Below are 20,246 nucleotides of genomic sequence, written 5' to 3' on the forward strand. Positions count from 1 at the left end.
TGTAGGCCGAATTACCCAACTTGCTGTGTTTTGCAGCTTATTTGTGATCATTACCAAGCTAAAACGAATAGTTAGCCTACAAACGATTTTTAAATTTAAACTTAAGTCACACAAGTATTTCCCCAACTCATTAGGTTTCAAATATTTTTCCAATCATTCTGTAAAAAAAAAAAATATATTTTTTCAATCATAGAAGTAAATCAAAGAAAAAAACTTTGTAAATGGGTGTTGTTCTTTGATGAATTAGGGTGGCTACTTTTTTATCAACTCTTATATTTGCAAATCTTTAAATTTCTTATACTTATTCAACATCTTTTTTTTTTCTTTTTCTTTATCTCTTGCTTCCTAGTTTCTACAATAACATATCACATATATCATATCATTCTTTCTAGGCTTAATTAATGATTTGGTCCCTTAAGTTATTTGTTGGTTACATTTTGGTCCCATAAGTTATTAACGTTACAATTTGGTCCCTTGAGTTATTTGTTGGTTACATTTTGGTCCCATAAGTTATTAACGTTACAATTTGGTCCCTTAACTTACTTTTTGGTTTCGTTTTGGTCCCTTAACTTATTTTTTGGTTTCGTTTTGATCCCTTAACTTTAATAACATAAAGAACCAGAGTGGTTGACGGAGGAAGAGTTAAGGTACCAAAACGAAACCAAAAAGTAAGTTAAGGGACCAAATTGTAACGTTAATAACTTATGAGACCAAAATGTAACCAACAAATAACTTAAAGGACCAAATTGTGACGTTAATAACTTATGAGACCAAAATGTAACCAACAAATAACTTAAGGGACCAAATCATTAATTAAGCATTCTTTCTATCTTTGTCTCTCAAGGTGCAGATGAGTTTTAAGTTTCTACCAAACTTTTTGCGTGTATTTACTCCATTTATTTACACATACTCTCTGCTAAATTTCTATCTCGAAAAGTTTTTATCTTTTCATAACATGCATGCTTGTCCCATCACATCAAAATCATAAAAACAAACCCTCGTTTACGTGGGAATCCTCTTCTCTATCGGAACGGAATGTTAACACTTTAGAATTTATGCAATTAATGTAAATCATCATCACTCAGTGAATGAACAAGACATCACATTGATCTCTATCTAGCTAGCTCCTCTATATATAAGAACTCTTCCTACATTAACTTCCCATGCATGCATTGTAGTACTTATACAACTATATTACTACTACTCTTGCAATTAATCCCAAAATGCATCCCCTAAAACCATTCTTTTTCACACTAAAACTAATACTCTTGCTACTTTCTCTTTCAACCCAACCACTTGCCGATGCTAGTACTCAAAACCAAAACGGTTTAAACATCGAGCAAGTCACTTTAAATCACAACAACAACAACATCTCTTTTGGATCTGAATATGATGAGACCCTAGATGCATCTTTTTTAACCATTGAATCTGAAATAATAGCTCAACAGTTCAGGTATCTCATGAAATTCGGTGTTAAAAATTACGATGGTGATCTTTGTCCCAAAGATACATATGCCATTCCAGACACCGGAAGCGATCTCATATGGCTTTATGGAAAGACTTGTGAATCTAACCTAGGTAAATCCAATTTACTTTATTTTTTTAATGTTAAATGTTAGTACGTATTATCTCTGCTCGATTTTCAATCCAACATTAATTAAATTTGGTCATTTATATCATATTTTTTTTAATAGCAAAACAAATGTGCATCAAAAATTATTATTTTTCACTTTATATTTATGATATTAAGAATCAAACCAATAACTAAGAAGGTTGACTTGGTAATTTTTTATTTACTTGTCGTAATTAATAAATAATCATTTATTTGTTTGAAATGGAGTATAATAAGTACTCCTGTAGAATAGTTTCATTTAAAAATTAAACTCAGATTCTCTCAAACAACTGATTCATCCTATTGGAGCTTATTAATCACTTGATTATATGATCACTTCATTTAACAGAGAATAAGACAAATGCATAATTTTGTTTGAAAAAAAAATAAAATGAATAAATAAAAGAAGAAATAGCACTTGTACTAAATAATATTTATCAAGTATTTGACGTATTCACTATAAAATTAATTTCTATGTTTTGACGGTGTAATTTCCCCATACATGTGAATCTAAATAAATCACGCTATAATGTCACTTTTATAGGATAGTTTCTAAAATATTTTCAAAAATATCTACGTGGCGTGATTTAATCGGATACATATTTAAACTAGTTTTATAATTATCAGTGTATACAAATTAAATTCATTCACTATTACTATATAATTTCAAAGTGAAAGTTATTGCAGGTAATATAAATTAGATTAGATGGTACAAGGTGCTAGTCCAGTTATATGACCTTGATTTTTTTTTCTTCAGAGAATATGACCTTGACTTATAACATCAATTTGGATCAAGTTTAAATCTCATATGACATAATTGTAAAATGTTGACAATATCAACCTTATTTATCCTCTAAAAAAAAAAAAACCCCTTATTTATAATAATTTTCAATTCCTCAATTAAAACATTTGGATAAAATTAAAAAAAAAAGGGTAAGTAATATCACATTGATTGAAATATTCATTTATTTGATAATTAACTTTTATAGAAAAATATGTTTCATTAGGGTATTGTTTTAAAAGTTAAAAAAAGTGTTACATCGGTTCCTATTTATAAGATTTTTGAGAATCTTTTTTGTCCCTTTTTATAAAACAATTTTTGTATTTCCAACTATATTAATTATTTTTTACCAACATACCCCTATTTATTTAAAAAATATATTCTTCAATCAACAATAAATACTATGTTGAAAACCTAAACTTACTCTCTCTTAAAGAATAAAATTGTAGAAACAATATTAATAATAAACAAATTTAATATTACTACAAACTTTCCTCATTCCCATGATTTTACCAAAATGATCATATGGATGGGGTAATACTACAAACTTTCTTAATTCCTGTGATTTAACCAAAATAACCATATATTTAGGGACAGAGGTAGTAACTTTTGTAAAGAAAACCTATGCACTTACGATTACGACAAGGTTTTTTCTAGATTACCCTCTCTTGTTTAGAGGGTATTTTACCCTCTCATGATATCAACCAATCAAAATGTAATATACATTGACAACATTAAATGTCAAATCAATGAGTAAATTTTTTCTATAAAAAAAAATCAATTTTAGGTAACTTTTAATACTTTTAATTTTTATTTAATTATAGACAAGATTACATTATAGGTCCTTTATCTTATTTATTTGTAACACTTTGGTCCTTTATCTTTATTTTTTTCCGTTTAGGTCTTTTATCTCTCATAAAAGCACATATACATCCTTTTTCTCATTTTTATTTAAAAAAATACAATTTTATTTTTTAAAATATATTTTTATTAAAAATGAAAAAAAAACCATAAATATGATGAAGATGTTCATCATCTCCATCTTCTTTCTTTGAATCTTCATCATCTTCATTGAATCAGAAAAAATTCTACACAAATATATCTCCAAATATCATGAATTAATGTTATGTTCACCTCAAATCTTCTTTTAAACACAAAAATCAAAACCCTATAGAAAAGAGATTTAGTTTCATCACAAAAAAAAAATTAGTTATATAAATTGTCACACCGTATATTATTATTATTATTATTATTATTATTATTATTATTATTATTATTATTATTATTATTATTATTATTATTATTATTTTCTAACCCAATATTCAAACCCGGCATAAAAATAACCCCAAAATTGAGAGCAACTTTGCACATCAATTTTGTTGTTTCCAGAACAATCTTAACTTTTGTAAAGCCTAACCCTTCCGCCAGTGACTAAGCCTCCCACCATCCGCCTTGCAACATTTGTGAAATAAAGGTTTTGATTTTTGTGTTTAAAAGAAGATTTGAGGTGAATATAACATTAATTCACGATATTTGGAGATATATTAATAGAATTTTTTTTATTTAAAGAAGATGATGAAGATTCAAAGGAAGAAGATGAAGATGATGAACATCTTCATCATATTTCTGGATTTTTTTTCATTTTTAATAAAAATATATTTTTAAAAATAAAATTATTTATTTTTTAATAAAAAAATGAGAAAAAAGATGTATATGTGCTTTTAAGAGAGATAAAGGACCTAAACGGGAAAAAATAAAGATAAATGACCAAATTGTTAAAAAAAAATAAGATAAAGGACCCCTAATGTAATCTTGCCTTAATTATATTTAGGTGTTCAATCTTAATTAATTTACACTACAAGACTGGCTTAGAACAATTAAAATTTCACATCAAATTTCTTTCATCTGAATGTCCTTAAATTTATCGGTTACATTCATAAAATTTCTTCTTCCCATTTTGATTTTTCAATTTTGTCGTTCTAAATTGCCGAATTTTTCAATTTTCGTGAGAATCGTCGTCGTTCGTTTGATTCCAAATATCGTGAAAATTACCGTTATTTCCAGAACCACGTCAGGTATGGTGAGTTGATTTTTCTTTTTGATTTGATTTTTTTTGGTTGTGAGGTAGTTAATTATAACAATTGAGTAAGTCATCCGTTATACTTTAAGGATTGCTAGCAGGTGTTGTCGTTGTGATGTTTTGGGAGTTTGCTAGCATTCTTTTCAGTTGCTGCTGAAATGGTTATGTCATGAGGCTTTTGTTCTTTTGTTCGGACTTAAAGGCTTTGGCTGATAGTGAGGCAGGTTTATGCGTGTTTGCAGATTTTATTAGAGCACAAAGGCTGCCGGGCCTAAAACCCCCAGCTTTAATGAGTATGCAATGGACTCAATCTTCCTACAACTTAGACAACAACGTGAACATCTTATACAACTCCATATTCATGGACAACTTCTTAAATCTTGCAACTTAGACCGACTCATGCGACTTCAAGACAATAACAATCAACAGCAGTAAACAGCAGCAAGACACAGCATATAATAGTACTTGAATGCATTAACATCATGTAAGGAATGAATTGCATCAACAAATTATCATAAGACATCATAATAATACTCATGCAACATTACTAATCATCTCGGTCATATAAACAGACTTCTGTGACATCCGGAAACATCCTAAACAACCCTCATTCTTAATTCTAAGATCAACTCATGACTACACGTGTGAAAGGATCGCATCGGACAATTTTGGGCAACTAACAGCCTAACTCGCAGTGGCGAGTAACTTTGCTCGCAACGGCGAGCAAAGCGTGCATTCTGGACTCCTAAGGCCTTGCTCACAATGGCGAGCCACTTTGCTCGCAATGGCGAGCTTACAGGTTACTCGCAGTTGCGAGTTGTGCTGCTCGCAATGGCGAGTGATGGTTCCTAGCTCGCAATTGCGAGTGTTCCTGCTCGCAGTTGCGAGCGATGAATGTCAGTACGGTCAGAAACCTAAAAATTACAACTTTTCACCTATCTTCATGAATCTTTCACCCAAATAGCATCTAATTATCACCCTAGGCAATATCTAAGGTATGTACACTAATATTGCATCAATCTAACATCTTTTCATGGTTCAATCATCAAAATCGGTCTTAAACCTAATTCCCAATTCTCACCAAAACTCAACCTAATCATGCTAAAATCATTTTTCAGAATCATACCCTTAATAGTATTGAAAGTTAGTCCCATCCTTACCTGGTTATTGCAGAAAATCGACAGCCTCCTCTTGTTCTTCTCTCTTTCTGACTTTTTCTCCCTTTTCTCCAAAAACGTACGTTCTGCCTAAAAAACTTTTCTCAACCTAACTCCTTCTATTTATAACCTCACCCTAATTTCTCTTTACACCTCTAAAAATACTCTTTTCACATCACAGCCCAAATTCTAATATTTTTATTTTATTTTCATATCTTATTTTATTAAAAAATAAAATAAGTCTCAACACCTCATAACATCTCTAAAAATCATAACATCGCATATATCACATAATTTTCAGATAAACCACATATCTCTCATAAAATCACGTAAACCTCATAAATCACTTAAATTCATAAATCATATAAATATATATAAATATATTTCTAAATAATTAAATAATTTACGACGGGCGTTACACCCCTCCTCCCTTATTCCAAACATATTAGAAAACATTTCATTTCCTTCCCTTAAGAGAAGCTTGAATTACATTCCTCTCTCTTCTTATGTTAAAATCTACACTTTACTTCCTCAATATTTTTTTAATAATCTATCAAAAAAAATCTAACACACTTAAAAAAAAAAAGTACTGCGGGTCTATTTTAACATAATCAAAATTTGAATACATATTTTTCGCTAATTTTTATTCACAATTACATTAACATATAGTTTTAAACCCTATTATAAAATATGAAACAACCAAAAAATAAAATTACAATAATTACTAAATACAGTAAAATATGGTTATTTAAAAATTAGTTTTATACTATAAATTATAAATTTAATAGCAAAATATTTAAGTTTAATTACCATTGATATTTAAATTTTAAAGAAATGAATTTATTTTTCTTAAATGGTGGTTCAAAATTAGTATATATCATAAAAATATTTTTTATGTTAAAATAGATTAAAGTGTAGTACATATTTAATTATTAAGGGAGAGGGTTGTAATTCAAGCATTTTATAGGGAGAGAAGTGTAGATTTTATTTTTAAAAGGAGGGAAGTGTATATTTTAAAATAAGAGGGGAGGGGAGTGTAATTTACTCTAAATAAAAATTAAAAGTATTAAAAGTTACCTTATGATTAAGATTAACTTTTTTATTTTTAGAAAAAATTGATTCATTTATTTGACATTTAATGTTGTCTATGCATATTACATTTTGATTGGTTGATATCATGAGAGGGTAATTACCCCCTAAACAAGAGAGGGTAACGTAGTTCTCACCTTAAGACAAATGTTTGATTTGTATTTTCAAGATACAATTTTCTCTCTATGGATTCTTTAAACAATACATTTACAACACTTGTTAGCATGATTTGTTTTTCTTATATTAAAGGTGGAGAGAGCGAAGATAGAAAATGTTATTGTGCAAAATATGAGAAAAGTAAAGAAGCATGTATCAAGAAGCCTAAGGAGAGTTTCGATTGCAGAAATCCAAGATGTGATGATTTGAAGGATATCGGTATCAAACCAGAATGTCCAGATAAAGATAAAGATTTATGCAAGTTTAGTATTAGTTATAAAGACCTTACTAAATCAGAAGGAATTTATGGTCCAGCTAATCTTTGGTTTACAAAGAGCAAATGTGAAACCACATGCGATAAAGAAGGAACATTGAACATTGGGTTTTCATTTCCAACCAGCACAAAAGAGATAGATGATGAAGAACCAAAAAGCCAAGGAGTTGTTGGACTTGGATCTGGGAAGTTATCTTTGATAAAACAGTATAAATACATCCAAAAAAAATTCTCATATTATCTTCCACAATTTTGTCGCAGAAACGAAAAAGATATTAAAGCTATGAGCAAGTTCACTTTTGGGCACGGTGTGGAATTTAAGATGCAGTTGAGCACTCCTTTAACAGATCAAGATCATTCTTTGTGTAAAAGTCGTTACTGCGTCCATCTTAAAAGTATTTATGTAGGTGAAAGTGAAAATAACAAAATACCGATAAGTGATGACACTCGTCAAGCTCATAAGGTAATGATTATTGATTCAGGTCACACATTTACACATCTTAGTGAAGATATATTCAAGACATTTTTAGAAAAAGTAGAAAAAGAATTAGATGGGAAAGAGGGAGAAAAGAAAGGCGATTATCACAAGTGTTACGAGAAAGATGGGAATGCCGAGAAATTGAAGAAAATATCATTTGAGTTTAAAGAGACAAAAATTGAGTTGAAGAGGGAGAATTTTTTTGATGATTATACTTATACAGATAAAGAAGGGAAGAAAAAACATTATATATGCTTAACAGTGCAAGGAGAAAATGAAAGGTATCATAAAAGGCTGCGTAGCTATGGGAAGTCAGAGGAGGTAGTTACACTTACACCGCATATACTTGGAAGTAGGGCACAGATGGATTTCTTGGTGGCTTTCAATTTTTACAAAAAAAATAATAGAGTGTCTTTTGAGGATAAGATTAAGCATAGTGAAGAATTATCGGTCCTTTCAGAATAAGAATATGTGTGTATATATGCTATGCCATTTGGTATAAGGCTGCTATACTACCTCTAGTCATGTGTGTCAAGAATAATAAATGTGTGGTTATTGGTATGTAGTTTTCAATAAGTTGGCAGTATTGTTATGTTGTTGAGCTTAGTATAAAGCTTATGTAATGTGCATTAGTGTGCATGGATATTGTATCACTTTTATAATAACAATGCTATGATGGTACTAAAGTTAATTTGGAGTTTTTATTTTTATTTTTCTTTTATTTTACTCCAAGTTAATTTGGAGTTGATAATATTATGGGTCATTCTATAACAAGTGATAAGTTTTACGTAGAAATGTTCTTTTTTTTTTTTTTAGTCAAAAGCAAAATATATAAAATAAAAGCAAGAGATACAAAGACTGGGGGTACATTAGACCTGACCCAGGTACAACCCAAAAGGGAATACAAAGATATAAATCAGACCTATAGGAACCACCCAATTCTATCTTTACAAAACTTCACTGATCAAAGGCGCAACCCAGCGAACCCGCGTACGGGCGCGAAACCAAGTTACAAAAAAATATGAAAAGTAAACCTTTGCAAAATCAAACAGAGTTCAATTTCAGCGAATGGATCGACCGCCAACACGGTAATAAATCCAAGTGCCGACAGCTCCCTGAATCAAGCAGCAAGCATAAAGGCTCTCTCGAGCACAAAGTACCGTAGTGTAGGCATACAAGATGACTTGAAACCTGCAAATCTCAACAGATTTGGAAATATCAGAGTCTCGAAGCAGTCAAGCCACCAAACACAACAGGTTTCAAACATACGCGTAAGAACTCAGATCGAGGGATGAGTCCAATACGTTTAGTAGTCAGACCCTTTCGGGTTTTAACAGAACCATACCCTTTCGGGTTTAATAGAACCATACCCTTTCGGGTTTTTGAAAATCAAACGGCCATAAATCTTCCGCCACCCAGTCTCTGATCAAAACAAACACAAACCAAACAGATGTCGACGACAAAGGTCCGACATCACACAACCACAACCAACCTTAGCCTATGAAGAACAGTAGCGACGAACCGCCGAAACAAGCACACCACCAGCAACCCATAACACCAACGACGAACATAAAAGCCTAAAAACCGGAAAGAAGACAAACAACACCTACCCGTCCAACACGGTGGAGAACAGCAACAACCTTAACCCAGTCGGCCAAGGAGCAAAACCCACCGCCTCAAAGAAAAGGAACCGAAACATCCACAGAACCCATTAACCCAACAACCGCAAGACATCGGGCCTTCAAGAAATGCCGGCGAAGGAGAACACCGTCGAACAAGAAGCAGCAACCCAGCAACAGCGGAGAAGAAGGACGGAATCTTAGGAAGAAAGGCTGCCGGAAAGGAGGGAACACAGTGGTGCGGAGGAGGAGGTCACTCGTCGCACCACTGAGAGAAGAAGCTACATCTAAACGGCGTTGATTTGGATCTGTGAGGGAGAGGAAAAGAAGAAGAAAGGAAAGGCGGTTGGTGAAAGCTAGTGAGAGGTTAGAGAGTTTGAAAGTTAGAGAGAGAGTCCTTTACGTAGAAATGTTCATTAGGGCATAAACTAGTAATATCAAGGTCATTCTAACAAGAAGCCAAAAATGGAAATAAGTGATAAGTTTTATATAGAAAAAGACAAATTAAAGTTTTAAGGGGTTGAATGTATAATTTTTAAAATAAAATTTCTTTTTAGATTTCTTAACAAGTGTCTTAAAACACTTGTTATCATCTCCCTATCATAAAGTATAATTACATGCATTTCCAGACATTTCTTCCCAAATATGTTATTTCTAGATGGAAATTTGATTTTTGATCAGGATATTATAATTTTTTATAAGCAAACTTGAATTAAAAAGGAACACAAGATATTATATGGCTTGGAGACACACAAATGAAAATAAAACTAGAGAACCTACTAGCCAGCGGCGAAGCTCACATAAAATTTATGCAGGGGCCAACTATAAAGAAGAATTTTTTTTTGAAAACAAACATATTAAATTTAAGGATAAAATATATTTTTAGTCTCATAAATTATCATTTATGAGATTTAATCCTTAAAAAAAAATTCAATTTTTGTCTCAGTTTTTTAAAATTTTACAAAAAAAAAAGGTGTTTTTAGTCTTGAATTTAATCTCTAACAAAAAATTAAGGACTAAAATTAACAAATCTTACAACTTAACATAAAAATCGCTATTTTAAAATGTTGGGCAAAATGCATTTGAAGAACTCAATTTCATCAATAATTCTTTTTCTTGTCAAAAAAATCAATAATTGTCTTTTTAATAATGGATTTATAATGTCTTTTCTAATGTAAATACATAGGTTATTTGCAAGAAACTCATTGTCCATTTAATTTGTCAATGACTATTGTCTTGATAATTTTTTGTTTCTCTATTGTTGTTATTGAGACCGAAAGTATCAAACTAATACAAATAAATCTATCAATCTTGTAGTAATTTTTTTTTACTTTATTATTTATGCTAATTTTTGCAACTAAACTTATTTGGGGTAGCTCAATGTTTATTATTTGGGGTAGCCGGATATAAATACACACCGACTAATTCAAGAATAATATTTTTTTTGGGGTAGCCAAGGCTACCCCTCCCACATGAAGGGCTACGCCCCTGCTACTAGCTCAAATGAACCATGTCGAAGATATATTTAATTTGTCATAGGTGAGATTGGACTAATCGGCTTTGCTTTGGCTTTAAACGGGGCTCCCACAAGTGGACTGTGAGATTAAACCTCTCAAACTAGTTGATTTTTTAACCAGATAGTGAATTTTCTAAAAATTAAAATAAAACTCCAATATACATATAAAATTTGTCATAGGTGAGTTAATACAATTTGACTTGCAACCTTGCCTAATGTCATGAAGAACATTTAAGGCCCAAAACAAATTTTGTAGAGATGCTCAAGTAGTAATATACAAAATTCAACAAGTGAGAAATATTTCTAGAGTGGAAAAATGAGAAATTCCTCTTTAATTTCGGACACTAAATTTAGGGATGAGGAAATTGAAGGATTTCACTTTTTTTTTTTCCACTAATAGTAAGGGAAACGTTTAGTCGCCACAAAAGTCAATAAGGCACCTAATCAAAACAGGTTTTTGTTTTGGAAAAAGCTTGATAGTGCGATAGTATTGACAACGAGAAACAGCGAATACATGTGAACCGTAGGATGTGCATTAAAAAGCATGATAGTGCGATAGTATTGACAACGAAAAACAGCGAATACATGTGAACCGTAGGATGTGCATTAGATTTTCAATTTGTTTTGACTTTTCTTTATTTTGAAACTATAAAACCACTACCCCTGTATCGTGTGCCAGTCGCACTTTGATTTATTCGCACCATATAGCAATTCTCTTTTGTTTTTATATAATTTTTTCTCTCTCGTTGGGTTACATGCAACTCACTTTTTTGTACGGAAATAACACCCGTCTTCTTTCGAGTAATTACCTATTGCAACACTTAACTTTATCATGTTGTAAAAAAAAAAAAAAACTTTATCATGCAAGATGAAGGGGGTGTTATTTATAAGGGTTAAATACGTTTTTTTGTCTCTATAGAATTGGGAACTTCTAAGTTTGGTCCTTACTTAATTTTAATTTTTTTTGTCGCTACAAAAAAAAAAATACTTATAATTGTAGTCCTTGTTAAAACAAAGTTTGTTTAATTATTCTTAAACTCTTGAATTTTTGAACGATTTTTTGAGACAAGTTTAGAACAATATGAAAGATTCATTTACTAAAATTTAGAATTTTTCAACCTGATATGAATTTAATATGAATTTTTTAAAACGACAAAAGTTAAAGATAAAAGTAAGAAAATCTGGATGTAGAAATCAAATTTTGCGATAATGTTTTGCGGCAGAACTTTTAGTAACGTTCTTAACACGTATGCAAAAAATTGTTCAAAAACTTAAGAGTTTAAGCATAAATTAAACATATTTGAATTGAGTATGGACTAATATTGAGTGCATAAAAAAAATTTAAGGACTAAAAGAACTATTAAAATTAAGTAAGGATCAAACTTAAAAGGTCCCAATTTTATAGGGATAAAAAACATATTTAACCCTATTTATAAAGACATGAGTATACATGTAATATCCCGCCTGTTTGCATCGGTATATTACCAGTCGATCGTGCCAGAGGAATTAAATTCATGAAAAGTAAGTTAATGGAAAATATTTTATGAGATGTCAGCTTTTTACGAGAAAAGTATCAGAGTCGTTTTCTAACACGCTTGAGGCAAGGACAAAATTGTAATTTCACGGAAATGGATATTTATATGTTTTTGGATGGAAAATATCTCATTTTCCATTATCCTTTCTCTCTCTTGTTGCAAACAATTTCTCTTCCTTCTCTCTTCTCTTCTCCCACGCCCCCTTTCTTTCAACTCTCCACCAAACCTTTCCAAAACTTCTTCTATCTTTGGCAAGCTTCTAAAATATGTTTTCTTATGATCTTTCAAGTCAAGGGAAGTTGTATTATGTTTGATTTCCTCTATTTCCTCTCTCATAGAAGTGATTGGAAATCTAGGGTTTTGGATTGGAACAAGAAGCTAGGGTTTATGTTGTGGTTTTGGAACTCTTGTTGGTTTTACTACATGAAATAGGAGGGATAAGCAAGAAACAACTATGGAATGGGTGGAAGCTTTGGAGTCCCCTTGAAGGTAAGAGTTGGGGCTTGATTGTTGGTAAGTTTAAAGATGAATCAAGCTAAAGTTTCTTCATGGTCAAGGTGTCTTAGTTTGCAGGAAAGAATAACAAGTTTGAATGGTTTGAGTAAAGGAAGCAAGTAGATCAAGGCTAGGGTTTTGGCTTGTTTGGACTTGGAACTTTGTGATGCTTCAAGAACTTGATTAGGTGAGTTCCATAGATAGTTTTCCCACCCTTTGGGATTATGTTTATGTCATGATAGATTATTATGAAAGATATGAAAATTCTAGGGCTTATGTATTAGTTTAGTTGCCCGTTTTCTTGCCATGCTTACTAAATGTGTTAATACTTGCCATATGAATGTTTTACAAGTTTCCTATGATCAAATATGTTCTAAAACACTTAGGGACACTTGGTTTGAGGTTTTTGGGTCAAAAATACCATTTTTAGGGGTTCTGGACTGTCATAACTCGCCACAGCGAGCTATTACTCGCCACAGCGAGTTAGAAGGCCGAACAGGGGGTCCTGCTCGCCGCCTACTCGCCATGGCGAGCAGCTGCTCGCCTCCCCCATGATTTTTACTCGCCTAGGCGAGCAAGTGGTGGCCTCTGGTCGTGCTTGCTCGTTTCGGGCAGATTCGGTGTTTTTCGTACCGGATTTTCTTGTGCAGTCTTTTATGAAAGTAAACCCCTCAAACCAAGGTCCTAAATGATGATCATTGTAAGCAAGATTTCTATGATAAAGAAGCAAGTATTAAGCATTTTAGTAAGGCATGGCATGCGAGAAAATCAAGTCATGAATCGGGTAGCAAGTTAACCATAAGCAAGGGAAAACTAGAGCCTCAACATAGTTGTCGAAAACTAGCTAGTTAGCAAGATTCCTAGAATGATAAGACGCGAAGTTTATTATCTTCGCACATGAACAAGAATAAGATAGCATATATGTTAAGTCAAGGATTGATTAGATAATCTCTCCACCATGATCAATACTAGTATGAACAAGTTTAAGTTTACCGCTAATCGGATCGACTCAAGGGTCCCAGGTAATTAGCAAGCAAGTATGAATATGTTTAAGTATACATACGACAAGACTATGATTATCATAAGTAGGTGGCATGTCTCTTGCTGTCCACATTGTTATACCCTAATTTTGGACCTAAAAATACCAGTCAATTTTTCTTTTCTTGCATTATAAGTCATTTGAACTGTCTCTGATCAATTACATCTCTCTCTGCATTTTATTTCAATGTTATTTGCAAAATTCACATGCAAGGGTATTTTAGTCATTTCCTGTGTCAAATTTCTCTCAGTCTTTCAAAATTTTGTTTGAGTCCTTTCAAGTAGTGTGAATAAGCCTCTGTTTCATTCTATGTCAAAATCCATTTCAAAAACTGCATTTGAAGTCATTTTGGGTCAGTTTTGCCCCTAGGGGCATTTTAGTCTTTTCACGTGTTAAAACCCTGTTTAAATCCTAAAAATTTGTTCCTGAGTCTTTTAATTTTGCTTTTATGAGTCTTTGATTCAATTTCTGTTAAAAAATCTATTTCTCAATTGCATCTGAGTCATTTTCAGCCCCAGGGGCATTTTGGTCATTTCACACGAAATTTCGGCAGAGAGGTACTTTAAAGTACCTCATTTAGGCCATTGGTTCGTTTTAGTCCGTTCTGTGTTTTTTATTCGTTTCACTTTACGTTTAGTCAAAATTACCATTTTTTATTCCAATTTTATTTTAGTTTTTTTTTTTTTTTTTAAGTCCTAAAGTTTCTAATTTTGCATTTTAGTCCTTAAAGTCATGTTTTTTACGTTTCAGTCCTTTTTAATTTTGCAGTCCAGTCCGTTTTTGTTTGGTAATTGCAGGGAAGTCCCCAGGTCCAATTTCAGTCCTTTGGGTCCGAATTTTAATCCAAGTCCAGGTGGCACCATTTCATTGGTGCAGAGCTACACATGGCAGCCTATAAAAGGCTCCAATCATTGCCATTCCATAGAGATGCTAACAACTCAGCAAAAAAATCACCAACACATCACAATTTCTCTCTCCACCCAAAATGAATCAAAACCGTAACAAACTCTGAAAATCTCAAGAACAATGATGAACAAGTTCATCATCTCAAAGCCCTAACTGTCCAGAATCTCAGAAATTCATATCAAACCAGTACCAATCCAACACCAAATCATCAATTCACATCAAATTCCAGGTCAATATTTCACAAATTCACGCTAATTTTCCTCAGATTTCGCAAGAATACGAATTCAACACACAACAGAATCCAACAATTTCAACGAATTTGAAGCAAGATTCTCAGAGATTTCTTACGAAATCATCATCATCGAATCCATTAGCTCTGCAATTCCAGCGCAATTTCGCCATTGGATTGACGAATTGCACGATCACAGAGAAGTTTGAGGACGAAGAAGAAGGAACAAAGAAGATTCGAATCAGAGAGAGAGAAGAGGAAGTTCATTGATTCAGTTCAACAAATCATTCACCAGAAGCTCAAAGGAAATATTCACGAAGATCCTCGTCACATCATCGCTTGAATCTCCTGGTAAACTCTCAAAAAACTTTCTCGTTTAGGTTTCAAATCATCATCGAAAGTTTATAAGCATGAATAAACGGTGAATCAAAGCAGAATTTCCAAAAAAGATTCGAAAAGATTTGAAACCGAAACCCTAGAAATGCAGTCTGTGAAAATCCGCCGTTTATTTCGCAAATTCAAGTGCATAATCATAATCAGTGAGGAAAATAGTGTAGATTAGGGTTTCAATTCAAGGTGTTTCGAAAATCTTTGAAAATCTGAAGAACCATAGGATTCGAATCTAGATCTACTCCGATCTAAGCCTTCTTTGCGAAAAATAGTTTCAAAACCGTAAAGAGGAAGAGAAGACGAGTTCAAGGATGTAAAAATCTTTGAAAAACTCCACCGGTACGGCGGCGCCACCGTCGGACCACCGTACCGGCATGTTTGAACTCGCCGGAAGAAGATCGGAGAAGAAGACTCGTTGTTGCAGAGCTTCTCTCTCTAACTCATGTTAGAGAGAGAAGTATATGTGTATTATGTCTCTCTCTCTCTGCAAACTGCTTATATATCATGCCTTTGATCCCACGCGCGCGCGTGTTGTGTTCGTTCTGTGTTCCTTCATGTATAGGCCGTTAGATCTGTCTTGTTGTGAGTTTGTATGGTCCTGATGCGTGTTTGATTTGATCCACTTTGCTTGGTGCGTCTTCAGCCCTTGGATCTTGGTCAAAATTGGACCTGGATCAATCTGAAGGCTGTAAAGCCAATGGATGATCCAGGATCCATCAAAGACCATGGGCCTGGGTCTCTGTTGCTGAATTTCGTTTTTCTTCCCTTTTTCTTGCTATTTGCACCATGTTGCATGTCTTTTATACCTTCTGCATGTTAAAATTCCTCTAAGAAACTCCAAATAAATTTCCATAGGCTTTTGATGATATTCTTGGTGTTTTCATGACATTTTTACATAATAAAATTGACAAAAAAATATGCACAACATTTTTATTTATTTTTACTAAGAATTAGCAATTTTCTTGTAATTTTTAGCTTAAAAAACCCTTGAAAATTCCCAAAAAATTCATATAGGTTTCTTGATAGTTTTTGTAGCATTTTGTGATGATCTTTACATAATAAAAATTGGTAAAAATAATGTGGCTAGTTTTTTCTACTATTGTTGTGATATTTTGTACTAAAAGTGAATGAAAATTTGCTTGGTTTTAATCCAAATTGCTTGATGAATATTGGTGACCTATACCACTTGATTTCATAGGGTTTAGCTACTGTTTGTGTTTAATTTTGTTGCATAATTGTGAATTTTGGTAGGTTACTTAGCTTACAAGCCATTGAATAGTTAAATAATGTAAATATGCTCAAAATTTGTTTTAAAATGCCAAGTAAATCATGTTGCCTTAATTCCCATTCCAAGACTTGTTTCTAAACCTTTAAAAATGCATTGGAATGTGAGAATTATAGGTCATATGGTTCTTGCATTCTATGAATAAATTTTAGCCATATTTGCACTCATTTTGCCCTTATTTTCTATCCTTTATATTCTAGCATTTCTCTTACTTCATTTCCTTTTGATATTGTCATGTCCTACTAACCCCTTTCATTTCATGTTCCATCATTTCATAAGCATCTTCATTCCATCCCATATTCATCTCTATTTCTTCTTGCAATTTAATTTGTACCAAAGTTAGAATGTAAACACTTAGGAAATTTTGTAATATTCTCCTTATGCTTTTAATTTCTTGGCAAAGAGGCCATAGAATGTATCTAGGGTATGATGTAAAGGACAATGGACTCTAATAATGTACACCGACACAAGCACCGACACACGCACACACATCACTATATAGCTAGAATATGCATGTTTAGATGTATGTTTAGGATTGTATGTTTAGATGAATGCCTAGGACTTCCACTTAGAAAAAACCAATTTTCCAAACAAATGTGAACAACTTCACTCAAAGCTTTTCCAAATAAACCTTGGGATCCAACATCCCATTGTATTTTCTTTTCCATTTTCTTAATCAAATTTCAATGAACTCTAATCCTACTTTGACCATATTTTGCAATTCACTAATTCAACCTCACTATTTTCCAATCTCATGCCCTTGAGGCCTCTTTCTATTCTTCAAAATTTCATTTTCAAACTTAAAATCAACCAACAAAAACAAAAGCATTTTTTTGAGAGAGAACTACGGTGGATTTGATCCCTTAAACGGGTACGTAGGCAAGGAATCAAAATTCCTTCAATTCAAATAAAATAAAAATTCAAACACATTCTTCTCCCTCCAATTCTTCACTTAGAACATTCTTAGGTTTAATAAACATTTTCAAAATAGCATTTAAAAATAAAGCGCGCGCGTAGAACTTAAAGACGGTTCCTATAGGTTACTATAGTCGTTATGGGTGCCTAACACCTTCCCGTAGCGAAAACAACTCCCGGACCTCGATTCTCAAGGGTTTTGCTTACTTTTTCCCTTCCCAAGAAAAAATAAGATATCACCGGTTTAAAAGGTTCAAACGTAATCAATGTTTGACACCCGAAAACCAAGATAAAACAGATGGCGACTTCACTGGGGAGATTCGAGAGTTACGCCTAGTCTTTTATTTCCACGCTTGCGCTTGTATTTTTACTTGCTTCTTTTACTTGCTTTCTTATGTGAATAAATGTTTAATTTCTTGCAAACGTGTGGGGTGAGAATATCAAAAGTCCTGCACCCGGGCTGAGTGAACTTAGGATTTAGGAGGGGTATAATCGACAATTCATTCCGGGGGTTGCCTCGTGTTTTGGATTATGCGATCAATCCCACATAGCTGAGGCATTTTGGGGGTGATGTTGTCGGCGCGTGTTGTCGCGTTTAGGCACTTTACTTCTAATTGTTCTATGACGCTATGAACCGTAGATAACCAAACCCATCCATGGCCATTTTCTAGGATGTAGTGCGGAGGCTAAACCGAGTGTTGTCTCGAGTTTTAGTCGTCACGCGATACTACACTCAAGTTAGACCTTCCACGTATAATCATGGAGCGAGTGTTGTCTCGTGACACCGTGATATACGTCGGAGAGGTTGCAACTTGGGAACCTTTTTAGAACCCGGTTACTATTATCCTAAAGCCCTAGTTTCACCGGACACCGTGTCCACCCTCGACTCCTCGACTTTGAACTTCAACCCACCATATTTTCTCTGAACTTGAACATAATCATGCATCCATGCATACATGCATACATGCATAAATTTTTTCCATGCATTGTTATCGAAGGGCTTAGACAAATTGAATTTGTAAACATTGTAGGAATGAAGATGACTAAGTCCTACAAGTTCAAGGAAGTGGATTTGGCTAGTTTGAGAGATTTGGCACTCAAGATTGAGGATCCGACTGGTTTCCGACACCGTTACGGGGCTTTACTTCCTATTCTCCATACTAATGTGGACGAGAAGCTTGTGCACACTCTAGTGCAATTCTATGATCCGGGGTATCGGTGCTTCACTTTCCCAGACTTTCAGTTGGTGCCTACTCTAGAGGCTTATTCTTCCTTGATGGGTTTATCTATTGCTAAGGGGATACCTTTCTCAGGACCTGAAAATCCTCCTCCTCCATTGGTTATTGCCAAGGATCTCTATCTCAAGACCACCGATGTCTCCAAGAATCTTATCACTAAGGCACGCATCCGAGGGTTCACTTCAGAGTATCTTCTTGGGAAAGCCAACCTCAACACCACTTGTCAGGACACTCTCGAGGCTATTCTTGCACTTCTCATCTATGGGCTTATTCTCTTTCCGAATCTTGATGGCTTCGTGGACATAAATGCTATTATGATCTTCCACTCCAAGAATCCGGTTCCTACCTTGCTAGCTGACACATACCATGCTATTCACGATCGTTCCAACAAAGGTCGTGGATACATTCTTTGTTGCGTGCCTCTCCTCTATAGGTGGTTTATTTCGCACCTTCCGCAGTCTTTCCACGACAATCCGAGGAATTGGTCTATTTCACAGAGGATTATGGCTCTCACTCCTAATGAAGTGGTTTGGCTCACTCCGGCTTCTAGGGTTAAGGAAATTATCTTTGGTGGTGGTAAGTTTCTTAATGTACCTCTTCTTGGTACCCGAGGTGGAATCAACTATAACCCGGAACTTGCTTTGCGACAATTTGGTTTTTCGATGAAAGATAAGCCCATCAATCTCGCTACAGCTCCCTACTTCTTTCACTACTCCAATGCTCCCACCGGAATTAGAGAAGATTTCATGCAAGCTTGGACTAAGCTTCGGAAGAAAGAGGTGAAACATATGGGTGTAAGGTCTGGTATTGCTCATGAGGCCTATACACAGTGGGTGATAAACCAAGCTGAGGAGATTGGTATGCCTTACCCTTCTATGAGATATGTGTCTGCATCTATTCCTACCATGCCTTTGCCTCTACTCCCACCTACCCAGGAGATGTATCAGGAGCATCTAGCTATGGAGAGTCGGGAGAAGCATCAGTGGAGAGCTAGATACTATGAGGCTGAGAACTTGATCATGACTTTGGATGGAAAAGATGAGCAGCAGACTCATGAGGTCTTGACACTGAAGAAAGAGCTAGCTAAGGCTAAAAGAGAGATTGAGGAGAAAGATAGATTGCTTATGAGGGACTCCAAGAGAGCTAGGGGTGCCCGTGACTTCTACGCACGATACTGCGACTATGAGTCTGAGTCTGAGGATGATGCTTCCACTTCCTATGCTTGAGGACTTCCATTTCCTGGTGTTATTTCCATTTGTTTATGTTGAAATTGTCTTGTTTGTTTGTTTCCCGCTTATGTTAATTGTTGTTTAGTAATGTTTACGAGTTTATAATTTGTCTAAAACCCTTCGATAACCTAAAAAGAGTCTTTTTTTGCATATACATTAACACATTTCATGCATCATATGCATTCATTGACCACAAAAAAACTTCTCTCGTGCTCATTGCCTC

General features: G+C 33.8%; 1 protein-coding gene and 1 long non-coding RNA gene across 2 annotated transcripts in view; one reads left to right on the forward strand and one right to left on the reverse strand.

The window, feature by feature from the left end:
• The first annotated feature begins 1,163 nt into the window (after positions 1–1,163).
• LOC146924369 (putative aspartic protease At2g35615) lies at positions 1,164–8,318 on the forward strand. Its single transcript, XM_085709406.1, has 2 exons — positions 1,164–1,578; positions 6,969–8,318. The coding sequence occupies exons 1-2, from the start codon at positions 1,224–1,226 to the stop codon at positions 8,090–8,092; spliced, it is 1,479 nt and encodes a 492-aa protein (XP_085565532.1). The 5' UTR covers positions 1,164–1,223; the 3' UTR covers positions 8,093–8,318.
• LOC146924370 (uncharacterized) overlaps positions 1,805–20,246 on the reverse strand; it is a 56,182-nt gene continuing 37,740 nt past the window's right edge. The window contains exon 2 of the long non-coding RNA XR_015010107.1: positions 1,805–3,015. This is a non-coding gene — a long non-coding RNA (uncharacterized LOC146924370). The remainder of the gene's footprint in view (positions 3,016–20,246) is intronic.

Source organism: Medicago sativa, chromosome 5 (assembly GCF_051527215.1).
Source record: "Medicago sativa cultivar Bolivia chromosome 5, Bolivia_mono, whole genome shotgun sequence".
NCBI classification, from domain to species: domain Eukaryota; kingdom Viridiplantae; phylum Streptophyta; class Magnoliopsida; order Fabales; family Fabaceae; genus Medicago; species Medicago sativa.

What these genes read in the sequence shown, in the direction of transcription:
- LOC146924369 (XM_085709406.1), top strand. Translation starts at nt 1,224, where the DNA reads ATGCATCCCCTAAAACCATTCTTTTTCACACTAAAACTAATACTCTTG. An exon ending in GACTTGTGAATCTAACCTAG is followed by an intron (nt 1,579 to 6,968) that starts GTAAATCCAATT and finishes CTTATATTAAAG; the next exon opens with GTGGAGAGAGCGAAGATAGA.